The sequence below is a fragment of the Anser cygnoides genome, chromosome 11, assembly GCF_040182565.1.
Source record: "Anser cygnoides isolate HZ-2024a breed goose chromosome 11, Taihu_goose_T2T_genome, whole genome shotgun sequence".
Taxonomy (NCBI): domain Eukaryota; kingdom Metazoa; phylum Chordata; class Aves; order Anseriformes; family Anatidae; genus Anser; species Anser cygnoides.
In genome coordinates, this window is record NC_089883.1 from 7253346 (window position 1) to 7279508 (window position 26163).

Here is a 26163-nt window from a genome sequence, read left to right on the forward strand (position 1 = left end):
TGATTTCCAGACTTCAGGAAACAGAAAGGCTGTTCAGAGCCATCGTTCCCACACCCTACCCACCAGCCCTGCGTGCTGGCGGGTGCTCTCTGTCTCTTCCACAGGGACAGAAAATCTTGTCTGGCAAGTTTCAAAGAGGGGTTCGTGTCCAAGATAAGAAAAAAAGCATTTCCTTTCATTGAATTATGCATGTTCAAAACAAATACAGTAATGTTTCTGGGCTCTGAATGGAGACTTTGCTTGGACTTTTCATTGAGTAGGCACTTCTTGCTTTGTTGTCATTACAAGCAGGGATCTCACCTGAATCACCGTCAGTTTATCTGAGGAGATAGAAAAATAAGGATTTAATCACTGTTGAAGTAGTTCAAATCCAGTCTTTTCAGAATATAGGCTAAGAAGTAATGTTGTAGGTGACTGACCTGAGGGGTTTATTCTAGGTAGAAGTTCTAGCTCCTATCAAAGTGAAATAAACACTTTTTTTTTCCTTGACCAAAAAAAAAAAAAAAAGGAAGAAGAAAACTTCCTGTGAAGTGTAGGTTCAAATAGCCACTATCAGTGAATAGCTGTTTCATGAGTGTTTTACAACAGAACCTGCAATATCACCATGCTGCCTCTTTACTGTTTCCCTGCATCCCTTGCATCTAGATAGGGTATTTTTAAGCTTTAAGCTTATCACGCTCCATTTGGCTGCAAAATTACATGGGCTCATTTGACTTGTTGAAACTGTAATCATCCATTCACATGGATCAATATTAGTTATATACTTATTAATTATCTAATACAATATTATACTACAGAAATATAATATTTATTATATAATCAGCGGTACATAAATATTAATTAATAATTACAGTAATATATGTCTGTAACACAATGAGTCAGGTTTTTAACATGCTGAGAAAAATGTGCTCTCTTGCCTGCAGCAGCAGGAAAATCTCAGCTCTGCAAGTCCTGGCATTCTAGAAATAATGGAGTTATGCTCACGTGTCCCACTGTAGCACTGTGCCCTGAGTGAGCTCTCATGCTGCGAAAGTAGAGAGGGGAAGGAAAAACCTGACAGCATGTGGCAGCAATAAAACCAACAGCTCTCCTAATGTGGCTAACGTAAAAGGACACAAATTGATAAGGAATTAGATCTTTTTCACTGGCTGAATAGTCCTGCCGAAATTGCTTGTAAGGATAGAGTCCTCAAATCTTGCAAAGTAACTTCAGGAACTGTAGCTTCACATTTTCTGCTCCTGCTTTTGAAGCTAAAAGCCTTGAGGAGCGTGGCAGCTACGTAGCTATCAGCATGCAACTAGGGGACTCAGCCCCATCTTGGAGGACATGAGGCTTTGGAAAAGAATCGCTTGGAAAGTTTCTTCCTAGGGCTTTTTACTGTGTAACTTTTTTTTTTTTCCTTCTGTATCACGTGCAGAAGTGTGTTACCATCATTTTATTTTTGTGCGAATCTCCACAGAGAGAAAGAGATGAGCATCTCACGGGTTTCTCTGTAAGGGATGCGTGTGCAGCCAGCGGGCGGTGCACGTGTGATGGAGCCGTTCTTTGGGTGCCAGTGTTATGACAGTGCTGTCACCGGGGCTTGGCAGGTCACGGGTGGGAGCGGCTGAGGGATGGAGCCCGGCATTGTGCAATGTGTGCGCAGTTCAAAACAAACAGAACAAACCCAACAAGCTGAGAAAATAAAAATAAAGAAATAGATGCCCCCCGAACAACCGAAAATACCCTCTGAAAGGTGAGGGAAGAGTCAAGGCTTGGAGATCAGTGTCTCAGCACAAATGAAGTGAGGTGTGGGGTGTTCCCCCTCTCTCTCTGCTCCTCCTTGTCCTTCCCACCTTGCTGTCTCCTGTCCTCTGCCCTCTTCCACCCCGTGCTGTCCCTCGGTGGCTCCTGCAGAGCCTTTCGCTGCCACTTGTTATTTATCGGCTGGGTGAGGTCTTGGTTCGTTGGCGCAGCTGGACCGTCCCCGCTCATTTTCCACTGGAACGTGGCTCGAGCCCCTTTGTTTTTCAGTCTGGGCTTGGACAAGCTCTGCCGGCTGCCAGCTGGCCGGCCGGCCGCATCCTGGCCCGCTCCCTTACAGCCGCTCTGTCTCTTCTTTGCTTTTCCCTTTTTTCTTTTTTTTTTTTCCCTCCTTCTTCTCTCCCCTCTCGATTATGGAAAAGCAGTTCAGATTTTCCAGGTTTACTGAACGGGGAAAAGGCCGGGGGAACATTCGCGCCTCCTCCAACAAGCGCTTTTCCAGTTCTCCCCGGCGTGGAAACTCCTCGCTGGGGTGATGGGGTTTCCAGCCGGCTTCACCGTCCCTGTGCCCTTGGAGGCAGCACCTCCACCCTGCCTCCATCCCTCCGACTGCCGCGGGTCCAAAAAGTCACCTCCCAGCAGCATCGGGTGGTGCCACGGGGACCAGGAGGCTCATGCACGTCTGTCCCATGGAGAAGCCACGTCCCGTCCCGCGGGCAACCACTGAGCGCTCCTGACTTACAAACACGGAGCCTGTTTCCCCTAAGCTGAAATCCGCTGTTTATCTAGGGATGAATTTTAATTACATTTAAAGTGAGCTTGAGCTTCTGTGAGAGACCAGAGCTAGCTTAACGTTATTCCTCCGACCATGTACTCGCTCCCATCGGCTGGGGTGTTTTATAGCTGCTGTCAGGCACAGTTCTGGATTCAGGCCAGGTAAGGGTAGGGAAAGAAAAAATGTGGCTTTGAGCTACCCTACCCAACCCTGTGTTGATGTGTAAGCCTGCCATAGCCAAGGATGGAGTTTATCGACTGTAATTTAAGAGCCAACCAAAATTTTATTGGCCTTGTTCCTCTCCAGGGAGCTAAACATGTTTTGGAGGTATCTTGTTTAGCTACAGCAGGTTGAAAAATAACACCTTTCTTTTTAAAATATACTAATAATCAGCAAGTAATTTTAGCTGGGCGAAAAGAATGCACAGTTATTGCCAAAACTGTCATTAATACCTTTCCCCGAAGGCTAAAAAAAAATGAAATGATATACAGACGTTATTGATGCAGACACATGTCTGTTAAAGTTTTTGGAAAGAACGGCCCTTCTCGATGGCTGTGGTTATTTCTGTGCTGCTAATCACCCTGCTACAAACAGCTGGAAGCGTTTTACACAGAAGGAAGGGATTCAATATGCTTAGATTTAAATGTTGGGAGCTATGAAAGCTTGTGAAATTTTAAATAGTGCTTGATTTTGGAGTCTTAAAGTAAAACTTGTCATAGAAGTCATACAGTTGTTTTTTCAGTGAGAAGTATAGAGGTAACCAAGTAACTGGATTGATGTGCATTTTCAAAGTACCTTGGCATTTGAAAGTTAGAGGGAATTAATCGTTTTTAATTGGGGAAGAAAGTTAATATTGTTGACTTATATTTATACATTTATTGAATATGAATCTAATTTTGCAATTGCTGCAATCAATAGGAAGGAAATAATCCTGTTATGCTCAGTGTGGGGGTACCTGATGTATAGCATATTTATCGGCACCTGAAACCACAAGCATAGATGGCTGCTTAATGTAGAATTTCTGTTTGTGTGTTGTACTTCGATGATGCATACCAAGCTTTAAAAAATTTATAAATCCTTTATAAATTTGCCATCTGATTTTTAGGAAGTGAACTCAATTTATAAAGCTGCTCTCTTGTTTTAAGCCTTTAGATTTACTGAGTGTGTGCAGGTTGGATGTTTGGATGCCGCAGAACACATCAGACCATAACTCTTTCTGCTTTGCTCCCCTAGAATGTGAGAACTTCTTGGAGGATGGGCTGAGCAGTGTCTGTGCCTCATCACAGGGTGTCCTTAAAAGAGAGTCCGGGAGCGAGTCTGACCTCTTCCCCTTGCCTGGTGATGGGATGGAAGACCTTGTCTTTGGAAAGGTAGGAAGGTCTGACTGGGATATGGTTCAAAAAGTTCTGAGGCCTGATTCTATAAAGCCATACTGTAAGCTCTTAATTGTCTTGGTTTCGCTGGTGAGTTAGAAACCTGGAAGTGATTATCCTGGAACGGGATGGATGGGAAGGATCTGGTCCCCTCTTCAGCTGCAACAACACGAGGGATGTATTTACTTGCAGCACAATTCCAAAAACTGTGCAGCCCCCTGATGTTGAAAAGATGAAAGCAATTGTGACTGTCCAAAAGTAAATCAGACGTTAGGGAAACAGTTGAAAAAGTGGATTTTCTTCATTAATGACTGCACAGACTGTATGAAAGCCATCTTTAACTAATGTAACAAAGAGCTTTTCTCCAGCAGACGTGACCTCTGCACTGACACCTTCAGAATCATATACAGTAATTCGTAGAAGAACCAGTGTTTTTCTGTAAATTCAGTGTGACTCCCTTAATAGGAAGGAAACGCTCATTCTAAATACTTAAGGCCAATTCCAGGGAACAGTTTTGTTGCCAGGGTAACATACCTTTAATGCCTTTTTGCGTGCAAGCAGAAGGAAAATGTTTTCAAGTTTGCTTAAAATCAACAACAGAAGTCATTACTAACCTTAGTCATCTCTGTGCCCTTTGTGTTGCTCATGGATGAGAAGGGGAGGGAGGAGTGGGCGAAACCAGAGGTACAGATCAGCCTCCTGAGCAGAGGATGCCTCACTTCAGCGTTGCCTGTTGGTCTTCGGCCATCTGCAAAAGAGCAGCCCAAACGTATTTGGAGGGCAATTGGGTTTTGCTTTTTAGAAGCCGTCTTGCTTGTAATGGATAGTTTTATGCACCCAGGAAATGGTGCAGAATGAAAGAGGACATGAACTTCCTTAGAGCATCCACCACATTGGTTGCGGCTCCGTGGAAACTTCTGCTTAGATTGTGTGTCTTTAACTAGATCAGAGTTACCTGTTTGAGCAGTCACTGTTCCTGCTCTGAAAAACTACATTTTCAGACTAGGTTTCACACTTTGCTTGCATATATAATGAGAGAAAAAAATCTGTATGGATAAATCAAATCAGATGATGTTGAATATTTTCCAGCGGGACGGGAAACACCACAGCCTGGGCTAAGTGATCTCATGTGCTATAAATGAACAGTAAAGTCATCCTTAATGCATGTGGTAGGGCATAGAGCTCACCAGCCTCACCCTTTCCCATCTTACTCCCAAAGAGCTGGGGGACCCTGGATTCTGAGAGCATAAGGCTGTTTGGCAGAGCAGAAGACTGTCTTCAATTCGCTTGTGTAGAATGAATTACAACAGCAGACTTTGTCATTTGAGTCTGATTTAATGGTTGTATGGGGATGCGTGGGAGAATAGCGCTGTGAGAACACAGTACGTTTTATAACATACAGAATTTTAGCTTTTTCCCTTTCTTTTATGTGGAAAGTTCGCCTCTCCAAATATGCAAAGCAAAAATTAAAAGTTAAAACGAATAGGTAGTGCTACGTAGTGGGAGTGCTGCAGGGCAAAGGAGGAGGTACTGGGGAGGTGGATCTTCAATTGCCAATGAAGAAAAGGCAGAGTGAGGAAATTTTCTTTGTAGTAAGGGAAACCTTTTCTTAATTTGGCAGCCCTTGCATTGTTCTCATCATTTGGTGGATTGCAGGCTTTGTCTAGAAATGCGTAAAGTTCAAAAGGTTTAAAAGTTAGGTTTAGGACGTCATTCAAAGCTAATCACAACCCTACTCACTTTTTTTTTTTTTTGGTCTCCGCTTTGCTGGCTAACTCAATTCCCTGTGTCCCTTCTTTTCTACAGTTACAGTAATTTATATAAGGACCAGAGACACTCGCTTAGAGTAGTGAGCTTGGTCCTTAATTCAGCTTAGCCCTTTAGCTAGGCTATTGAGCACAGCTGATGGAAGTGGAGGTTACAAATATTTTTAATAACCGTTAAAATAAGTGCTGGATTTAATCTTTCTTCTGCAAAGTACTATAAGATACATTTCTCGGTTGTAGTCAATTCGTTATAACCCTAATAAGTACTACAATTTTCATATTTAATTGGAAAGAGAGGATATGTTTATGAACAAAAAGCGGACCTCAAGCCTTTCAGTATCATGACTGCTAGTGGTATTGCTGGTCCTGTTCTTGTTTCCCCTTTGTATGGAGCAAGAGTTGAACTTTCATCTATTAGAGTTTGGTTGTTGTTTTACAAGCTGCTCCTTCTCTCTTAACTGTTTAATACATTAAAGGAAATTGAGGAGGAATGAACTACTGTTTAGCCAGGCTCTTTGGGATGCTTCCATAAAAATAACTTGAAGTTCATGGACTTTAAGCCCTGGCTCTGTTCCAGGACTGTGAAGAACTGGGGTCTGTGGAGTCGTGAAATCTGCAGGTGCCTTAGAGTGTCTCTGATGTTAGGTGGGGGCTTTCATTGCCGCCTTCTCACTGTCTCGTTTTTTCGCACCGAATGATGCATGCTGAGCTGCGTAACATCAGCTCCCGGGTTCAGATACCTTTAGCATTAAAACCTGGCTCGTTTTTTCAGACTTGAGAGGCTGTCGCTGAAATCCAGAAACCACTTCCAACGTGAGGTCTACAGCTCCAGCAGAATAATTTCTTTTATTTATTTTTTTTTGCGTCAGTGCTTCATTCCCATGTCCTCGTCATCCTCCTCTTCCTTCTCTGTCTCTACCCAGCCGTCTGGGCAGACTTTGCAACACCCTTCTTCTCGGATGATTAATGCTGCATAAGGTCATTTCTCACAATCATCTGGCAACATCCTGGGGCGTAGCCCATACGCTTTGCTCATCTTAACTTTTAACCTGCCACTGAAATTCAACGTTACTAGGAAGTTTCTAAATGCGCCCCTTGGGAACTGATTCAGATGCAAGGCCCTTGGGAAGTCAGGGACCTGCAGCTCATTGTCAAAGAAAAGGGTTGCAACTTAATGTTTAGTTTCTGCCTTTGTTTTGGTTTGATCAAGGAAATACACAAATCCATAAATCTTTTGTATTTATTTTCTTGGAGTTACTGTTTCTCTTTCAGAAACAGAAACCAAATCCTCAGAAATTAAAGTTTGGAGAGAGGGGCTTTCAGCGGGGGAAAGCTATTCCACTCCAAATCATAAACACAGTGATAAATAATTTATAGGATTCGCTACAGTGAACTTTGGGCATCCTGGAGCCAACAGCAGATTTGAGTGATAAATGATTCTGCTAGGTTATGTATCAAGCCAACTGAAAAAGTTGTCTCCCTTAATGGCATGCCAAAAAAAGTTTAGGATGCAAAGGTCTTTTTTTTTGATTTTCCATATATACCATGACACCATTAATGTCTTTGTCACATGGAAAATCAGGGGACAGAGTAAGTTCATCTCTCAGCTTATTGCTTGTTGTCGTCAAGAAAATAATTGAAAGCACATTTCACTTTCTCTTATCAAGACCTCTTACAGATGAATGGATTTAGTTAAAGAAGTTATCCTACACCCCCCTACCGTCTTACTGATTTCTCTTATCCCTATTCAGGAAGATTATATATGCTCTTTCTCTAAAGCTCTCTTTTTACGTCTTTCCTGTTTTTTTTTCTTACTAGTTCTCACAAAATATTGTTTTCTGACAGAAGAGAAAGTGCCCAGTAGCATGTCTGTAGAGACACCAGTATTATGGTCATAATTACAGGTTGAATTAATTGAGGTGCAATGCAGCAAGCCTAACTTGAAGAAAATTGATATTTTTTTAATGGTTCGCTATTCCTGTAGGAAAAGAACAAAATAGAGAGCTGTTTCCGTTCTGCAAACAGGGAATTTTCTTACTCAAATAGGATTAAACAGCAACATATATTTACTGGCACTTGGCCAGCTAACTAATTTTTTGCAGGGGTGGCTACGATATAGATATTCCTTAGATGTGTCAGCCACACTTGGCATTTTCCAGAGTCCTGGTCCTTCATATTAACTATTTTCATTTGTTTAAAGCAAAACAAAAACAAAGAAAAAGAAACAAACAAAAAACCCCACAGATCATTTAAGTGAAGGAAGAACAATGTTTATAGCAGTACACATGGGCCACAAGTTCAAGGAAACTGTTTATTGTGTTCTCTGGTCTGTCGGATGCTCTGGGTAAGACTTGAAGTGGACTAAATCTATTGCACATTTTCAAATATCTCTCTGAACTGCACTTTACAATAGAAATCCTAAATCTTCCCCCCTAGAGAAGCATTTTTTGTTCTGCCTTTTAAACTGGTGCAGTATTTCTCATTGGGGAAATAAAAACTCACTTTTTTTACTCTGGAGCTAATACTCCCCTGTATAATTCGGTGTTCTGCACTATTGTCACTAGATTTGAATCCAAATTTAATGCTCCCGAACTGTCCCATCCTTCCACTGCACAGCTGGCGTGTGGTCATCTCTCCTCCAGCTGTGCTGTCCCGATGTCTAACACTATTTTCCTGTGTCTCAGGAAAGCAAAGCAGACTGCTTCCTCTGCTGAAGGAGTGTTATCCACATAATGACTCCTTAATTTGTCTGGATTTAAGCAATTCAGTAAGCTCTCATCCTGACTCACACAAATATCAGATTATTTTGAATAATGCCAAACATAATCAAAAACTTTGCAGGGCATGAATTTCAGTTCTCTCTGGCTTTAACCTACACTTCCTATTTAAATGTGTGTCAAATCCAATACTTTAAAGTTATGGTAAAATATGACTATAATTTGCATAAATTCATGGTTAATATTTGACATTCCTTGCCACGAAAGGAATGCCTTCGGGTGTATTTTTACTGTGCTGTTTAATATTGGGTGTTAAAAGCAGGTATTGTGCAGTGCATGTTGTCTTTTTTTTTTCCTTTTTGATGAATGAGAGAGGGGAGATAGTGTGGCAGCATTTATTGAAACCACCTTAGGAACATTATTGTCTACCTGTTAAACTGAAGGAAGAATAAAAAAGCAGCCAAAACTGAAACGGGGCTTTCCCGTTACACTGTGAAATGCTTGATTAGAATACTTTAGGAACAATTCGGCGTCTTTTTATTTGATTTAACAGGAAGCTTTTTCCTTATAACATACACCCATAAAAGCACAGAGTGTCTGGAGCCCTTCACACTGCTGGGCTCGACGGGAGCAGGAGGCAAGGATGCTGCTCATCCTCTCCCGCGTGGGTTGCAGCGTCCATCGCCCTTCCGAGAACAGGATTTGTGTTCTGCTGTCCTCTGCCAAAGGCGAGCTGACAGACTGCGGCTCCCTGAATGCTCAGCTTCTGCTGAGAACCACCGAGCGTGCTATTTGAGGACAATTAGCTGCTGTGGCTTTGGTGAATAGTCTATTATATATGATCTGACAGATCGTTCTGCCTATTATTATTTTAAATGATACAGTGCAGGGCTCTGCAGGAGGATAAACTGAAACTTCCCACATCAGTCCCTCGGGGCAGACACCATTTCGGACTGAAGGTGATGTCAGATACATGCTTGTGTTTTTTATCCTAGCCACGGGGAACACAGAATAACCATGGGCTCTTTCTAGGCTGTATTGTCAGCACGTGGCCTTTTGCCAAAGAGAACCAGTTTGGGTTCCGCTTACGGCTTTTGGAACAAACTAAACCAAAAATTGCAGTGTGAACCGAGACCTGTAATGCTGTGGGCTGATGCTGTGGAACAGTATTTTTCAATTACAGTCGGATTTGAAAAAAAAGCGCTGCAAACCCTGGCATTAACTTTTTGCTTAATGGAAAGTAGCAGGGGACGGGGATTTAAGCCTTTACTTTCGTCTGGTTTCTGCTACTGAATAATTGTTCCTTTTGCGCTGCGCGGTGCAGCAGAGCAGTGTGTTGCCTTTGAATTCTCCTGGCTGAAAAGTGCAAACTGTCCCGGATCACCGAGGAGAACCTGGTGTTGGTCATCGGGAGTCCCCATGACCCGTTTCCCCCTTAATCACTCTCTGTCATTAACACCTGGTAAATCTTTGGCGGTTTTCTGCCCCTGACTGATAACAGGTTCAGCCAGAAATGGCAGGAGCAGGATTCTGTGCAGCATGAAGAGCGATAACACAGAGATAAAGGCACGCAGAGGAGCCGAGCCCGGGGTTATGGCAGCTGGGGTCTCACGGGATGCGTTTCAACCTCTTTTGAAACCAGAGCAAAAAGTCTCATTGCTGTCACTGCTAATTTCACCTCATGCTCTCCGCTAAGAAACCTCTCAGTTCACATGAAATATAAATGTTCTTTACATTTATTAAAAGCAATGCTTCTTTTAAATATTAAATGTACTCCCTTAGCTTCGCCTTCATTTTGTTTTTTGTTCTCCTCCGCAGCAGCCTGAGGAGGAGCAGTCCGCTTGTGATGTCACCAGCTCCAGTTCCTCCGCAGATGACACCATGTCCTTGGAAAGGAACTCGTCCCTGGGCAGTGACACGTCCCTTCCCTTCCCGCCTGCAGTGAGCTTCGTGCAGCCCAAGGACAGGCGCAGCCTGGATGGGAGCTGCACGAGCATGGTAACCCCAGAGGGAGGAGAGGGCGAGCCCGCTGGCTTGGGAGAGAAGGACGAGGAACTGGACAGCATCACAGATGTGCCCACTCCTTCCTCCGTCCTGAGAAACTCCATGCGGCCGCTGTCACCTTTCCGTCGCCACAGCTGGGGGCCGGGAAAGAATGCCACCAATGAGGCAGAAATCAATCAGAGGAGGTGAGTGGAGAGCTAATCTGCTTTGCTTTGCACCCGCTCACAGAGTTATCGGAGCTTTGGACTCAGTGTGATAAAACAAAAAAACTGAGGATGTCACTTTTAACTACTCTTCTTTTTTTCACTCATAGGAGTAAAAACATTCTCCTAACTTACATTTTTTCAATTAACTTTCAGGATGAAAGTACTTAATACCTACGGTACACTGTAGCTTTCCAGAGGACAGAAGGAATAACTCAAAGCTAATTAGAGCGAATGGAAATACCTTGGGACAGGTCTTCCATCTGAACTGTCACCACCTCTTTCTATAGGAAGGGCTTTGTTAAAGGAGTTACTGGAGTGTTAAATCTCATTGACTGCAAAATAAACACAGCCATTATTGCTCTGACTGTGTATTAAGAAAGAGAACAGAACCCAGGGTTTAAAAAGGGGTGTAGACGCTCCTCATTTGGTGTAATGGAAGGGAAGGTAGTCCCTGCCGGACTGTTGATAATTTTTTTAAGGAACTGGTTTTACCTGAGTCTCTTGTGGACAGTAAGTCCCATCTAACACATCACCAAGTCCCTGTGAAGATTCTCCCTCTTCCCTTTTGTTCTTTCAGAAGACACAAGAGGGGCAGCTATAGCAGGCCACGTGCCTCTAGGAATAAAAGGTGCTCAGCCCTCCATCTCAGTGGGAAAAAATGAAGCTGATGCAGGCCAATAACAGAATTGGTATAATATTCACAACCGTGCCCAATGCAGACGGGCACTGTTTGGGCTGCAGAACACTTGGGGTCACCCTCTCTGAAGCCAGTGTAGGTTTGGCCATTGTTTTTCATGCATTTTAATGCTCACAGAGCAGACGTAGGCAATGGTTATGGCAGGGTTAAGGGGTCGTATCCTGCCACAGACCCCGTGAAGACCTGCAGAGACTGCGAGGCACAGCGTGCTGTGCGGCGCTGCTCCCAGGCTGCCTGCCCCAGCTGAGTGCTGCTGTCAATGTGGGCAGCAGGCTTTTAAGATAAATGGAGCCATTATATTTATGATGCCATTAAATTAAAACTGGCCACTGAAAACAGGTTCCTAGAAGGTTGTTGCTGGCCCACTAGGATAATGCAGTGAGAGGCAGCAGTCCCCCAGTGGAAACTTGTGCATCCTTTACACATTAGGATGTGTGGATTACTAAAGGAATATCATACACCCTTCAGATTTTAAAGTCAATGTTGAAAAACATTCAGGACCCCATAAGTAACATAGGGTGAAAGATTTTTTATTACAATTCCTGTGTGGTTAACTGCTGCCACCTTTTTTGGCTTCATTCGTGGTCCCTAGGTAATATTCCAATAAATTAGGCAATACCTATCTTTTAAAGCTACAAAAGAGTCAGCATCAGATATACGTGCAGGTTTATGACAGCATGAGTCCATAAGCTCATAAACTCACTTAGAAAGATTTATTTTTAAGTGTAGGACCTGTTATGTAGGGTTTTCCGAGGGTAATAAACTGCATAGCTGGCAATTACTGCTAACGCTTAACAGATGGGGTTAAATTCTTCTGCATCAGAGTTCAGAGGCGGTTTCTGATATGGGAAAATGCATTCGTTGTAAATGTAAGACGATTTCTGTAAAGGAACAGTAATTATTCTCATATGGTCTTAGATGCAGCTGCTGCTACGTAAGGATAGCTGTCACATAGGTCAATTAGAAAAGAAAAGCTGGGAGGGTCTTTGCTGCTGATTTGATTCCAGTTTGGTTTTGTGTTCCTGTTATGAAGGAATATGGATTACTTGTTTTTGTTTTCTTTTTTCTTTTCTTTTCTTTTCTTTTCTTTTCTTTTCTTTTCTTTTCTTTTCTTTTCTTTTCTTTTCTTTTCTTTTCTTTTCTTTTCTTTTCTTTTCTTTTCTTTTCTTTTCTTTTCTTTTCTTTTCTTTTCTTTTCTTTTCTTTTCTTTTCTTTTCTTTTCTTTTCTTTTCTTTTCTTTTCTTTTCTTTTCTTTTCTTTTCTTTTCTTTTCTTTTCTTTTCTTTTCTTTTCTTTTCTTTTCTTTTCTTTTCTTTTCTTTTCTTTTCTTTTCTTTTCTTTTCTTTTCTTTTCTTTTCTTTTCTTTTCTTTTCTTTTCTTTTCTTTTCTTTTCTTTTCTTTTCTTTTCTTTTCTTTTCTTTTCTTTTCTTTTCTTTATCTTTGTTCTTTTCATACGTGGCTGTTGTGATGTTGAGATTCTCGTTGCTTAGCGAGCGATGAGAAATACCAAGGAAGTGGAGCCCAAACAAGCGGCTTTCGTACAAGTCAGTTAAACTTGGGGCATGTGCTTATTTATTTCACATGCAGTAGATGCTTTTCCATTTAAAGGGGAAAAGTCCTTATAGCAATTTGACTTTTGCAAACATTTGAAAGGAATCTACGTGGAGCACAAGCCTTGGCTAAGGGTAGGACCTGCGCTGCCCCCCATCGCCCCATGTCTGCTCCCACACCTCCTTTGCCTCCCGTGGCACTTCTTTGCCACAGCAGTGAGCAGGTTGCGGTCACTAAACGAGCAGAAAATGAGCCAGAAAAGAGGGAATTGCCGCCAGACCCAACCCAGGGAGCGGAGTTGGGCTCCACAGGGGAACAGGGCCACTCGTCTTCACAAGCAAGCTGCGGCGGCAGCCGAGCTGCAGAAGATGCCTCCTGCCCCAGCCAGGATCCTGCAGCCTGGTCCATCCCCCAGTCCGACCAGAAACAATCCTGTCCTGTCTATGCAGCGAGCAGAGTCGGGCTCGAACAGAGCTGCTAGGGCAGAATGCAAGGAGCCTACCCAAAAAATCCATCTTTTGTAGGATTTAGTCTTTTCCAATGTTGTGTTTTTGGTTTGTAAGAGGGATGAGCATAACAAAATGTTCACAGAAAAGATTAAAAAATTTAATCATCTTAAGGAAAATGTGAAAACATGCTTAGTTCCCCTCTGCTCCTCCTCTCTCCTCAAACACACTTTATGGATAATCCTCGTGTCGACATTTTGCTTTTAAAAATACAAAGAAAACTAACAAGGCTTCCACAAAAGCATGTTCATCCTTCAGTAATTCCTAACATTCACGGCAAATTTGAAATGCCTGTCTTTCAACAATAATGCAGTGTTTTTCACATTCGTGTCTGAGGGAAGAAATGCCTGCATTTTTCACTGATGGATTAAGCACTGCAAAACTCGAGCCATTGTTAATCACGGTTGTTAACAGCTTCTGTCAAATATTTGTGCTTATCTAAACTTAAAACTGACCTGGCTTGGGCAGCAGCTAGGTTGCAACATGGTCAGTACCTGTTAAACCTTTCTGTAAGGGAAGAAAACATTATTTGTGAGAGAGAGGAGGAAAAGAGAGGCTCATCGCTTCCTTCAGTACTTCATTTTGTGTTTTCTTTGTACTTCCATTCTCTCTGTTGTTTGTCTGTTGGATATTACTCCTTCAGCTGCCATTTGTTCATTTTGTTCCATCCGAGTGTCTGACCACTGTCCATGATTCATTTTCAGTTCAATGCGAGTTCTGGGGGATGGTATAAAGAAGCCTCCCATTCATAGGAGAAGGTACAAAGCCAGCTAACGTGACTAACCGTTTTGTGTTTGAGTGTCTACTAACCCCATACCGTCATCGTAGGAAACCTGGGACTAGTCCCTACCTCTCAGAGCATTCCTGGTAGAGTTGTACCCCCTGCTTGGCTGCCTTCCCTCTCCAGCCTGACCCAGGGCAATTTTTCTGACCTGCAGAGCATAATCTCAAGCTATTTTCTCCAGAACAATATTATTAATAACTTGAAGACATCTCAGAACTTAAATTTTAAGGTTTTGGCACGTGTCAGATTTGGGCTGTATTAAAATAACTGTTTACCTGGAAGCGTGTGCCTGACTTATACCTAAAGCACATCCGAGACTTGTGCCAGGGCGTGCAGGAGGGGCACCTGGAGAGGGGATGCACCGAAGCAATCTCAGAGGTACAGAACCCTCTGTACGTCTGCAGCTTCTTAACTTAAATGGCTTTAAGTTTGCTCTTTTGCTGTTCTTTAAAACCGTCTCCTTAACATATAGAAAGTGTTTTTTTCTTTACTTCCATGCGTTTTCTGGTTTCCTTCTGTATAGCACGCTTTCAGTTCCTCATCCAGCACGCAGATCTGTATTTTCACTCACGTAACCTTTCAGCTGTCTACTAACACAGAAAATAGAACACTGAATTTTTGACTCAGCAGCCATGCGGACTGGCCACAGCTATACGTTTTTAGGTTACCAAAAAAAGAGAAGTTTAACCTCTCCCGTTCCGTGGTTCAACCTCTTCTGGTCTCCCCTAGCCCGCTGCTTCTCCTCCTGCAGCAGGTTAACTGAGGATTTCTCTTCCCTTGAAATGGCTGCGGTTACCTGAAGTGCGTGTTAGATGCGTGTGTAAACAAACTACTATATTTCCACAGATGGAAAAAATGTTTCTAGGGCCTTACCATGCATCAGCATAAATGAAGCCATATGAGCAGGGCTGTACAGTTCAGGAGAGGGCTCTTAAAGGAAAGGCACAAGAAAGAACATGATTTTTAATTCTAAGAAGCCACTTTATTTGCATTACTCTGCTCTGGAGGAAGAAGTACAGAATTTATCTACTCAGCTCATGCAAATGAACGTCTTTTTAGCATTTGGCTGTTAATACTACCACAGCTTCTACACAGGAGACCTTGAGTCATAATATCCTGAAACGTTGAACTTGTATGTAAAGCAAAGAAAATGTCTCAAAGAGGCAACCTAAAATACCTGGTCAGTTTTGAGAATGTTGTGATATCCCATTCTCTTATTATTTTCTGGCCTCCCAACCATTTTGATATTATCTAACACAAGTTGCAGAGCAACAGCCTGAAACTAATTCCATCAGTTTGTGCTCTCACACAAGGCTGTTGTATGTAACAGCTCTCCCTCCTCCCCACGTCTTTTTCTGTAAAGGGTTTTTGCATGCTATGCAGCGATCTTGTTCTTGTTTTTATGGCGTTGCCAACAGATTGTGGGTGGCTCACCAGGAGCATTATAATTCTGGAAGAGGCTGCTTTCCATAGCCCTTGCCAAAAGGCCTTTATCCTTCCCTGAAATCTTCCACCACTTCCTGGCCTCCTTCTGCATGTATGCACAGCTCCTCTCCCTCCCCTCTGCTGCCTCCCTTTCCTGCAGTTTTAGCACTCGCTGTTGTCGCTGCAACGTGTTACGACAGTCAGGAATAGGGCGTCTTTTAAAGTGCGCTGTCAGGTGTAAATGGTATGTGGTTTATTTAATGAGGAAAATTCTCTATTCTTCAATTCCGAAGCGACCACACACAATTGCTGACTTCTGCACACAAGCCGGTGGCAGGAGGTCAGCGTAAGCACAGCTCCGAGGGCCCAGCAGTGTCATGGCCACAAGCAGATGGCTGGCGGGAGCAAGAAGAGGGAGAGCATGGATGATACCTTCCTTGGGGTACCATGGTGTAGCTGATCATGAAAAAGTCCTTGAAATACTGGCATATGATGGGAAGGTCTTCACAGAGGGTACTTAGGTACTGAGCTGAGAGCTACCAGTGCAGAGCACCTGGAGCTTTGGGCAGCAAAGCGTAGGTACTTGAGATACATCCTCACCCAATTAACATCCTTAATAAAGCAGATAGTAATTATCTGCACTCCAACACTGAATACCAACCACCAAATCCTTCCCGGACGTTTTCAGGATTGCGCTGTGTGTGGAAACAACCCAAGGACTTGGCAAGTGACAGATGTAGTCAGTGGCTTTGAACCTTCCTTTATGCCATCTGAGGCTTCTGGCGTTCACAAATCCTGGCTCAGGGATGCTTAGACTTGTGCTGCTCATTCTGTAGGCTCCTGGCCTGGTGCAAAGCATGCTCTGGCGGCCACGTCCTTTCCATGCATGGATCAGAGGCCAGGGGCTGGGAGCAGGGCTGGTGCAGCACTGCGTTGGCAGATCTGTGCTGATGCAAAATTTCCTTCTGATGGCGTACGTTTCCTGGACAGCTTTTCCAGTATTTAGGGGTCTTTTGTATGCCGTAGCTGACAAGAAGATGGATTTCTTTGTGTCTGCAAAACCTGCAATTGACCCATGAGATTGCAGAGAAAAAATAACAAAAGCAGTATTTAAAATGACAACCAAAATATTTGCATTCTGTATTTGCATTGCTTATGTCTTTCCTGATGTAACTTGGGATTCTTTTGGGGTATGGGAACTGAAAGGTTTTCTAGTCAAAGCACTGCTTGAAGGACCCTGATTTGAATTAATCCCAAGTTAATAGCAAGACAAGCTGTTTTTTTCCTCCCAGCCTCTTTCGCTGATTTGCTGTGCAGCTTTTCAGAATGTAACTCTCCGTCCTTACTTTTCCCAAGTGTAGCCTGAAGTTATTAATTCTTGTATGGAGGGGATTACGTGATTAAATATTTGTGAGGGGTTCTTTTCCTGATTTTGGAATGAGAGGTACCAGGAAAATACTAATCAAGACTAACACAATGGCTGTGTGATTACTTATGCAAAATTGGCTTTGGTGTGTTTCAGCGCTGTGTTCCCCAAAACATCTCTCCCCACAAGGAGCAGTTTCTCTGGTCCATTGTATACTCGCGGGTGGGATGGGTTTGAGGGAAGTACAGGCTGTCCTGCTACCTGTTTGGTGTGTTCTGGCAGCCAGAAATATATATATTAGCTACTGCATCATTTCTGAGTTGTTTTTGTGTGTGTGTTTGGTTTTGTTTTAAGATATTGAAGAGTGAGAGTCTGTTAACAATCCCCTGTTCCGTAACAATCCAATAATCACAGCCCTTTTCCTTTCTTTGCCTCTTTCGATGTTCCCAGTTTGAGCTGGTGTCCCTCTGGTGTACAGTTCACTGCCATGGTTCCTGACTTTAATTGTAGAAGGTATGGTATAAATAAATGTGCAGCAGCAGCAACAGAGCACCGCAAAAACTGTGTTGTCAGCTTTTCATGCAAAGTCTTTTCCTCTGCTCTTCTGGCTAAAGTATGCACGTGTCTGTTTGCTTCATCTGCTTTTTCGGCGATTAGTCGTGGTAACGGGTCTTCTAAACTGGGGTGCAGGTGAAGGTGGTGGCTGCTTTTCGTTGGCTTTGAGTGTTCAAGAAGCCACGCTGCTGGTTTGAGCTGCTCTGCTCTGTGGTGATTTTAAGGTGTGTTTTTGTGCAGCAGTGATCGTAACAGTAATCGTGACAGCCAAAGAATCAAAATGAGAGTTACTGTGAGTCAGTGCCGCTTTGTTCTGGGCAGATCTTGTAAAGGATTTAAGTTCATACAGACTTGCTCTTTGTAAATCGAAAGCTCCAGTTTCTTCTTCAAAGAGGCTGGTCGTGTAAAACTTTCTTAAAAAAAACAATCCGATAACCACAGATGAAAATTTCCAAGGCACTCAATGTTTGCTCCTTCTGTAGAAAGTCCCAGAGTTGAGATTAATGCTTGCAGGTCAGATCTTCACCTGATTCTGTGATTTAATGCAATTGGAAGCCGGTCTCCCGAAGCTTATAGCTTCTGTTTTCCCCTGGCAGTCCTTGCTGGTTGTGCGTAAAGCTATTAAAACTCTTTCTGAAGACTAGATATTGAGAAGGAAGTTAATCTCTCCTTCAAGTTAGGGAATTAATTCCATTTGGGCTATATACCCTGACTAACAATTACAGGCTAATATTACCAACTCATCACTGCTTTATGGCCTAATATTTGGTGTTTTGAACTGAGTTGTGTCACAACCAACTGCATTTTTTTCTGTACTATATTGTTCCTTGGGGTAGAAGAACAAATGTTCCTGTACCCTAAATAGCTGGTATCAATACGGCTGATTTCTCTTTGCAGGTGTTTTAGAATAAGCTTTATAATGCCTGCTATTGATATGCATTTTTGAGTCAAATCTTCCTAAAGCAGATTAAATTGTAAATGCCTCGACCAGTCTTCTTCCGCGTTAATCAGCATGAGACAAATCTTCAGAAAAATCACTAAATCTTCTTTCTCAAGGTTTATTGCAAATTTTGCTTCGAAGTTGCCTGTTTATACATATGCTTCTAAATGGATTCAGAGCATCAATCACTACTGTGCGAGTCTACCTGAATTTAAAGCTCCTCTGGTTGTTTAAATGATCTATACAGTCTGCAGTGTGTTTTCCCTTTCATATGTTCATGTTAGCTTGTTGGCCACTTTGATGTCAATACTAGCCTCAAGCCGGGGTATATATTCAGGGTAGTCCTGGCTTCAGACTAACAGCACTTTGTGCACGTAAGGTCAAACGTTAGCCTTAGAGGTGTCCAGAGAGGTGAATCCATAAAGCGTGCACATTAACCCCAAACGGGAAAGGCAGTGGGGTTATGGATCTTGGCAGGAGGAGCATGAGGGTCAGAAGCAGAATATGAGGGTTAAGAGAGATCAGATGGAGATAGTCACATTTATAAAAGGAGTTCTTGTGTGTAGGTGAGGAGAGAGTGTATTAGCTTTATTTTCTGTAGCTGTCACTGACCTATGAGCAGCTTCTGTCTCTACAGAGGTTGTCCAAACCTTTTATAACTCCGATGTTCTGCAAGCAAAAGTCTGATGTTTTGATTATCACTGAGTGATTATGTCTGGCTCCATTGGACAGACCTAGCTTCATCATCAAATGATAAAATGGCATTGATTGGCTCATGGAGACAACATTTATTGAATTTTAAAAAGAGAGAGAGAGGCAGAGAAAGAAAATAAGAAGGGGGAAAAGAAACCAGCTTTGGCAGAAAGACATTATTGGCGCCAAAGCTTTGTGCAGTGACAAGTGCTAACTAGATTCAGACGATATGTCTGCAAAGATGAACATTGCATGCAGCCCAGTGCTGATTTTGTGGCTGCTGCGGGGGGTGGTGGACCAGGACAGGCAGTGTTGTGCTATGCAAGGTAGCTTAGTTTGGGTGGCTTTATTCCCGGGGGAACCTAATACAAAGCCAGCAAATAGAATATGTAGAAATACCAAAATCTTTGGAAGCAGTGTTTCTAGATTCTGCTGTGCATCACTCGAGAAGAAAAAAGAAAAAGCACTGGGAAAGTCCATTGACCCAGGAGTTGAATGGTTCTCAAGCAACTGCTGTGTCTCATTAGAAGCACAAGATGCTTCTGAATACAGTATAAATGCAAATCCCTCCCCTGCTACCTGCTCTCAGTCATTAAGAAGTAACATGCTGAGGAATAGCATCAGTGTTTCCCTGCACACTTCAGCTAGTGACTGCGTTCTGTTTCACATTTGAAAGTGCTATGTGCCGAAAGACACCAGTCCCTGAGAGTTTGTCAGGATCTAACCTGCATGGTTTCTCTTCAGTTACAGCCTAGAAGGTCTTGCTGGAGATGCTGGTGAGATCAAGAAGCCCTCTGCAAACTTGGAGGCAGCTTCTCTGAGCTCCAAAGACCTCAGGCGGAGTCCACTTGCCAGCAACCAGTGTGGGTCTCTGGTCTTGCTCACCGAAGAACTTGAGCAAGGGGAAATCGGAGACTATGATCGCCAGGTAAAGCTGTCCAACTACTATTAGATTTCTAGGAAATTCTACGTCACACTTTTAAAAGTCATTTTTCAAAGTGACAGCGAAGGCTTTCACCCTGTGTGTGTAATATTATTCAAGTCTTCATTTTTAACACAGAGGAATTTTCACTTTGTTCAAATTTGCTACTTGATTCTTTGGGGCAGCGTGGTTGATGGGAAAAGTCTAAGAGTGGAGAACAAGAACCTTGCTGGTTTTCTTCCACTGATTGTATGTATAATCATGGGAAAGTTAGTAACTTTTTAGCATAGATATAGTGATATTGTCAATAGCAGGTGTTGTAAGAGTTAAGCACTTAATGCTCATGTAGTCTTTTGCAGTTCTGAAATGCAAGTACCAAGTAGTAATTTATCTGTCAAAGTTCTAAGGTTTATTTTCCTATTATAAGAGGAAAATAAAGTTGTTGTTTTTTCTTTCATAGACATAACTAGAATGAAAAGGCACATTATTATAAGCAACAGTTAAGCAAAATGTTAACTGCACATGAAGCATATTGAGTGTGATCTCTGGAGCAGAGGTCTATGATAGGTATTAAGGACAGATGGGTCAAAGATGTTATGAGAGTCTCTGTTTATTTTTATAAAAGAAGCAATTATGGTCTTAAATACTTTAAATACCCTGGATTTCTGAGCTTGATGCTTCAGCTGTAGGGCTTCCTGGGTACCTGCCAGAATCATTAGCCTGCCGGCCTGTTTACCTCGTAGGGTCACTGCAGTGAGTGACACATCAAGGCAGTAAATGGGTCTTACGAGATCTGACCATTGACAGATGGTATGTCAGGGCTCTTATGTCTTCTCTTGCATTGAGGAATGGCATTTTTGGGGAGCACAGTTAAAAATTAGATTTTTTACCATGTTGAATCGAAGTCTATTTCCACTGAGGAGCTGGAATCACAGCAGTGATTTTTATGGCCATCAGACAGTTAACAACATCCACTTTATAGTATCTTGCAAGACAAGCAAGAAGCCAGTGTCTCTGTTTGTTCCAAAAGTAGTTGCCTTCCACTGAAAAGACAAAACAAAATGTTGCATTTCACTTCTGTGATGCTGCTTGCATTTTTTGTTGTTCTTGCACTTTTTACCTATTGCCTTATACTGGGATCATTTAATTACTCATGTTTCGAAAGTGTGAATTTTAGTAAACAGGAACACTTAAGTTCTGCAGTTGGGATGCTGCTGCTGTGCTTGACATATTTGCCCAATGTTTTTATTTTCTGTTCTGCAGATTCATCCAACCTCACAGCCACAAGGATTTAATTTCTGTACTTCGTCTGTTTCATCACCACTGACCAAATCTGTGTCTCTAATGTCAATTAGTAAACCAGCGCTGGACAGTGAGTAACACAATTTTCCCTTCTCCTTATCTGTTTTGTCATATGTTACATCTACCTACCTTCCCAAGGCAAAATTTACTAGTACTTGCTCTTTCTTACCTATATTATGTGAAATATGTGTTTCACTGCAGCATGGAATAGTGGGTGGAAAACCAGAACTTGCTCAGTTTAGATCCATATTTTTTTATTCCCAATATATCCCTGATGTTTCTAATTCTGTTGGTTTTGTTTGTTTCTTAATTAGACTACTGGTGTGAAAAGTATGATTGATTGAGTTTATTGTTAAAACAAAAAAAGTTTGTTTGAATTTTGCACCCTTTCAGAATTTCTTCCTTTGATGATGAGGTAAATTCCACTTGAGATCTTATATTCCTACTTTGGGATTCTTTTTAAAGTAGATACATGCCTTGGTCTCCTCGGGGGAGTTTGTTGCTGTTTCTTTTATTTGAGATAAATGTTTTGGGGCAGATGGGTGTAATTTACTGAATCCCATTCCTGAAGAAAATAGCAAAAGTTGATTAGGGGAAATTTTTCAATTTAGTTTAGCCTAATTGAGGCAATAAAAATCACTTAATTTTGCAACTTCTTTGAGTTGATTCCTTCAGCTGAAAAAAGTCATTCAGAAAGCTGCAGCTGGATGTGCTTAGGAAGGGCCATGTTACACATGCTTTCATTTTATTAATTGCCAGCCAGAAAATGTATGGATTTTTTAGATCATGTCTTGTCAGTCAGTGATGATTCCTGATCTTTTCCTCTTTATTGATGTGCTTCTTCCCTCGAGTTATGAGATACACATCTTTTTGCTGTTGCATGCAATTAGGAGTGCAGGGCAGCAGCCTGGGCCAAGGCTCGCTGGTGCCAGTAGGTGTGATTGGCACAACTTTGCTTCCTCCACAAAACCAAACCACCACCTGGCTTTTGTGGTCAGGTGGCCAAGCACCTCTCCGTGAAGCCAGCAGATGGCTTTACGTGGTGGTCGTATGCCCGCGGTTTAGTCACTGAGATGCATCCTGGTGCTGCGCTGCTGACGTTAGTGACAAGCTGTTAACTCGAGTGGAGGCATCAGGTGCGAACGGAGCGGACTGCAGGAACCACAAGTTCTGCAAAGCTGAATGAGGAAAGGTACTGCAAAGAAGGGCGTTTTGTTCATTTGGGAGGACTGCTGAAAGAAGCTCACAGAGATTGTGTTTCGTAGAAGACGTTTTTAAATTCTTTGCCATCGTTCTTCGATGATTAATAAGCATGTGGCCTAACGGATGTGGCCCCAGCAACAGTAACCAAAACACTGGCAGATCTGTCCCATGAACAGACCGGCTCCTGCTCCGTACCATGGCGCGCCCTCTTTCCTCCTGGTGTTGAAGGCCTTCATTATTTTTATTTTTTTTTTAAGCAACCAATTTCTTGGCATTGCATCCAGTTGCTAACCAAACACTGTAAATAACTCGGCTAACTCCCAGAAAACGCATGCTCGGGGGCTGAGAGCACCCAGCAGGCTGATGCTTTTCTCCCTCTTGCTTGAGAGTTTCCTTCAGGCTCACTCAGGGAGGTTATGACAGTGGAGGTTTCACAGAGTGGTTGAGGTTGGACGGGACCTCTGGAGATCATCTGGTCCACCCCCCCTGCTCAAGCAGGGCCATCTAGAGAAGATCACCCACAAAGCAAGTCCAGGGGTTGCTCGGGAGCATGTCCAGAAAATGTGCCTGCACCATATCCAAGATTTGGGCCACCGTCTTGGAATATGACAAATTACCATCTTGCCACACTTTTCTGGCAAGATGACCCACATTAAAAACACCATCAAGGCCTGAGCTGGTGGTAGACGAGTTAGATTATCCCATCCACCTCTTTTAGTGTCAGCCTAGCCAGGATGGTCTCATTGAGACAGAAGGGAAAGAGAAAATGTAACAAGATAGCTAGAGGGACTCTGGAAGAAATAGCAGGGTTAGTCTTCTGCTTTGAGGTCTTCTGCTGTGAATTTTGGGTGCTGGAGCTAAAAATGACTAATGCTTCCGTGTGCGTTACTGTTTCAGTAGTTAGTTTGCAACACCTCAGGAGGGCCTCATTTTTATAGGAAGATGGTTTCTAAAAATTGCTGCATTCTGAGGTAGTTGAAGTGAGCATCCAAAAGGATTACTCACCTTGAACATGTAGGTTACAGAGTCTCTTCCCAACTCTGACGCTTTCCTAAATTTGGTAACTTTTCAGTAAATCATTTTGTTCTTCTTTAGTCACTTTGAAAGAGGAATAGGGTTTCTTGATTGAGTTGTGAGCATAAATGCATGCAAAGCAGCTTAGTGCCTTATACAAGAAGGTCTGGGAGTCTCAACTCTCTTGTATCACCTACCTTTGACATTTGTGTTATTGCAGCAGAATACTTCAGAGCTGTGCAAGAAATCCTTGATTTCATGGAGGTGTATTCTAGGAAAACTAAATTATTATTCTAGGAAAACTTAATTATCAATGTTTCTACATTCCACTTACATAAATTTGTGGTAGGTAATTAAAAAAAAAATCCCCAACCCATTTAAATATGTTTGGATGAGAAGGAAGCAACGTGTTTTGCACAAAAGCTTCGAAAATTAAATCCAGTCAAGTAAACATATGGAGTGCTTTCTGTTATTGTTCCCATATATTGCTCTAAGTATTGAGGCAGAAGCAGTTTCCAAGACTGAGTTTCTAACCCGCACTCCATCTGATGTCTCAAATGTTCCAGGAGTTGCTGTGGCCATTCACAACTGTTAATTCTTCAGCATTTTATAGAGGGAGGTCACGAGCTGTTGGCTGGAGCGCTCGGAAGACTGCTTTCAGCTTTGGAATAGCAAATTTCCAGTGTGGAGCATTGTTATAAAGCCAGGAACTGCTATAAATAAAACCACTGAAATGGAAGTTGAATTGAGCTGTGCTGGAGGAGGTTGTTCTATTTACAGTAAAGTATTATTGTTCATCTTGACTTTTAGTCTAAATAGACAGTAGACTACAGAAGAAAGAAAGCAGTGTTGTCTCGTCATGTTCTTCAGATGTTGGACACCAGAAGAACTCCTTTGAAAAGCAGCCTAAACAAAATAAATGCATGAAGTCTTTTCAATTAAGAGTTTTTCACTTTAAATGCCTTTCACTGGGTCCCAATCTAGGGTCGCTCTGCTTAAGATGAAAAAGTGTGTACATGAATTGAAAACCTGTGCACGTAATTTTACTTAAACTCTCCGGGTGATTGGCATTTATGACTGATGGCTGAAGGAAATTGTCAGAGGAGTTAGCTTTGTGTTGGCTGCATTGCATGAAGATTCTTCAGATAATATTTTTATATTTTGAATTCAGTTTTGGGGCATGATATCAGCAATTTAAAAACTTCTTATTGTTTTATTGTTTAAAGTTTGTTTTCTTTTATTATACAAAAAAAAATCTTATTGTCTGAAAGGATATGTGTGTGTTCAAAGGGAGTAATAATTGCTACTTCTTTCCTTTGGAAGTCTTTAACTGATAAAATCTTTAGCCTCTTCTACCTGTTGTGCATGCAAATTAGTTTATTCATGCCATGGAATGGCTTGAAAATGCCTGAATATATGCAGCAAAGGTATTTGATGTAGGTGCTTAATGCAGATGCTTAATGCCCGTAGATCAGACCTGTCCAGGGGCAGAGTTTCCCCAGCCCTGTCCCAGTCATCTTTCCCAAGGACACACCGGCCCTTCCCCTTCGAGGTGAATCACCTGCATGACCAGAAAGCAGGTGTCCCCATAGCGTTGGGGTGATGGGTATCCAGCAGCCTGATATTTGTCTGATCACAGCACAGAAGTTTCCACCTGGGGTTGCATGATGAGGTTTGGGAAGTACGGTTCTTGGATATCTCCATGAGAGCTGTTTAGCAATTTCAATTAAAGAAGTGACTAGCTGGCTTCTACATCTCTTTTCAGAGAAACCTGTGCTTATAAAGAATTTTTGCAAGGATGCTACTATGTGAGCACTGCTGTTAAAAATAAATTATTTTTAAGCAGGAATTGCAGTAAAAACCGTTTTTTAATTTGCAAATTTTTCAGACAAGGCCATAAACAAATAGCAGGGATTCCTGGAAAAGTGCATAGCACTGGGAGATAAGTATAACTTCAGAAATTGACATGAGCAGAAGGCAGAGCAGTAAGATTTAAAATAAATAAATAAATAAAATTGAACTTATTTCTATTACCTTCCCGATAATGGGAGATTTGATGTCACAGCCTGATTGCAAAATTTGGCACTGTACTTGGTAGACTTCTGCTAGGCAAGGGCTGGACAGGATGCAGAGGGGCTTTTCTCATGTTTAGGCAATTTCTTTAAAACAAGGACTGTGAGTTTTAGTAGAAGGCAGTAGAAGAGATGGTCGGGTTTTTTTGTTTTGTTTCTGTTTTATGTTGGGGAAGAAAAGAAAGGAAATTTTGGTCTCTTAATTTTAAAGCTGAAAGTTTTGAAGGACATAACATTACCAAAATGTTATGTTTTTATTTAAGGGGTAGAAGCAGCAAGAACTTTTCCAGGTAGATTAAGTGAATGTTTCAGATAAAGTATCCTTGCTATACCCAGCAGCTCTGGTGTGTTATTTAACTGCAAAAAGCACCATTAAATAAATGTCTTTAGTTGTTTTAGTTTGATTCCCTGGCAGTTATTTCAGTGAGGCAGATGCCCTTTGTCCAGAGATCCACCACGTTTCTGGTACTCTGGGAAAATAACTGTTCACATGTAAATCTTCATTATGAGTTCCTATAAAAATATGCCAGCAAAATATAATGAAAACATT

General features: G+C 42.2%; 1 protein-coding gene across 1 annotated transcript in view; it reads left to right on the plus strand.

Annotated features, from left to right (window-relative positions):
* AKAP13 (A-kinase anchoring protein 13) overlaps window positions 1-26163 on the plus strand; it is a 77204-nt gene that overhangs the window by 11201 nt on the left and 39840 nt on the right. The window contains exons 3-6 of the mRNA XM_067003876.1: window positions 3752-3888; window positions 10196-10563; window positions 19845-20028; window positions 21286-21394. Of these exons, the coding sequence (XP_066859977.1) occupies window positions 3752-3888; window positions 10196-10563; window positions 19845-20028; window positions 21286-21394 (798 nt within the window). The remainder of the gene's footprint in view (window positions 1-3751; window positions 3889-10195; window positions 10564-19844; window positions 20029-21285; window positions 21395-26163) is intronic.